This window comes from Emydura macquarii, unplaced genomic scaffold (assembly GCF_026122565.2).
Source record: "Emydura macquarii macquarii isolate MOO-44397 ecotype Brisbane River unplaced genomic scaffold, CSIRO-AGI_Emac_v2 contig_3175, whole genome shotgun sequence".
Taxonomy (NCBI): domain Eukaryota; kingdom Metazoa; phylum Chordata; order Testudines; family Chelidae; genus Emydura; species Emydura macquarii.
In genome coordinates this window covers 67,986-69,792 of record NW_027133312.1, presented here as the reverse complement: position 1 = coordinate 69,792, position 1,807 = coordinate 67,986, and the positions used below count along the sequence as shown (strand labels likewise).

The 1,807-nt window shown below is 41.2% G+C and overlaps 1 protein-coding gene across 1 annotated transcript; it reads left to right on the top strand.

Moving 5' to 3' along the window:
- Positions 1-590: 590 nt before the first annotated feature.
- Positions 591-1,231, top strand: LOC137142141 (GTPase IMAP family member 4-like; the record flags this gene model as incomplete). Its single annotated transcript, XM_067531374.1, has 1 exon — positions 591-1,231. A coding segment is annotated over one exon (641 nt), but the record flags the coding sequence as incomplete, so codon positions are not given.
- Between the last annotated feature and the right edge of the window lie 576 nt (positions 1,232-1,807).

Sequence of the window (1,807 nt, the reverse complement as noted above, 5' to 3'; positions counted from 1 at the left end):
GTCAGGGCTGGCAAGAAAGGGAAATGTTCGGAATTACTTAGATACACTATTGGGGCACCTCTGAAGAGAGTCCGGGCTCTTCAGGCCTAGTGACTCAGGTGCCCTCTTCAGTGCAGTCTCCCAAGCAAATAGGAACTTGCATGTTTCCAGGCCAGGATCACTTAATGGTGCATCACCCTGGAGCCCCCCTGCACTGGGCTCCTGCCCACTTTCTGCTGCTTCCCCACAAGTGCTGCCCAGACCTGCAGCTGGCTGCATTGTCTGACCGTCACAACCTGTTCCACACGCGGTTCCCTGGCTTCTGCTGCAGCCTGCTCTGCACACAGTTCCCTGGTGGTTTCCCCCAGCTTCCCTGCTGCTCTTGGCTTGTCATGCCAGCACTATTTCCTCAAGTGCCTGGTTACTTCTTGGGCCAGGGTCCTTCCATAGAGATTCTACCCCCTGTCCCTACCTGGCCAGAGGAAGAGGATGTGCCTGTGTGCCCACCCTGGGAAGTCCTAGATCTGTGGGGAGGGAATTGATGGAAAGGATGGTTCCCTGCTTAGCAGATTTATCACAATAGCCTACTCTCTTTCACTTTTTCCTAACAGAATCTCCACTGAGAATTGTCCTTGTTGGCAGAACTGGACATGGAAAAAGTGCAACAGGAAACACTATTCTTGGCAGTGATAAATTCATTTCCCAATTATCAGCACGTTCAGTAACCAACAAGTGTGAAATGCGAGAAACAACATTCAGAGGGAGAAGAATCATGGTGGTTGATACTCCTGGCCTTTTTGACTATGAACGTGACAATAAAGTTATTGCCCAAGAAATTGGCAAGTCTGTCAGACTCCTTTCTCCAGGGATTCATGCAATTATTTTTGTTATGCAGCTAAATCGTTTCGCCACTGAGGAAAAGAAAGTAGTTGAGATTATACAAGGTACTTTCAATGTTTCAGCTAAGAACTACATGATCTTCTTATTCACCCGAAAAGATGAATTAAGTGGAACTCTGGAGGAATTCTTAAAGAAGAGTAGTACAGAACATAAGTCTCTGATTCAAAATTACGGGAACCGATGTATTGCATTTAACAATAAAGCAGAAGGAGAGGAAAGGGAAGTTCAGGTTTCTGAGTTGATTAAAATAATTGATAGTGTAGTGAAGGCAAACTTTATAGAACCATGCTATACTGAAGATATGTATAAGAATGAGAAGATCTATTTTGAAAAATGGTGCCGTATACTCTAGATGATAACAATTAGTGATTTTCTTACTTATTGTACTTTTGCAATTAAAGAATCATTTCTGGAATGTTTAATTTCCTTTGTACCAAAAGTCATATCATTGATACCCATCAAAACAATTTTCACAAACTTACAACATTTCTCGTTCCAGTATTACTAATGTTCCCTTTGACTACTACAGGGGAAAGAACTTAAGATCAAATTTAATTTACATCACATGGCTTTGTTTATTTTTCTCATTTTGCTTTGATTAAGCAATTAAACTAAACCAATCAGCTTCACTTTCAGTTTGTAGTCAGTGCCATATCTGATTTGCTGCCAGAACGCTGTTTTGTTTGAATTCCTATCACTATGGTGGGATGAAATGAGTCTGATCTGAGTTTTCAGTGAAATTAACGTTACCTTCATGAAAATATTATGTTTTGTAACTTCTTTGTTTTGCTCTGTTTTCATAAGTGCAAATGAGTATGTGCAATCTGTAGAGTCTGAAAAATCAGAAAATATGAATCTGTGTACACCCAGCCAACCAAAAATCCATCTGGCTTAGCGGTGATATGAAAGCAGCTATAAAATACCATAT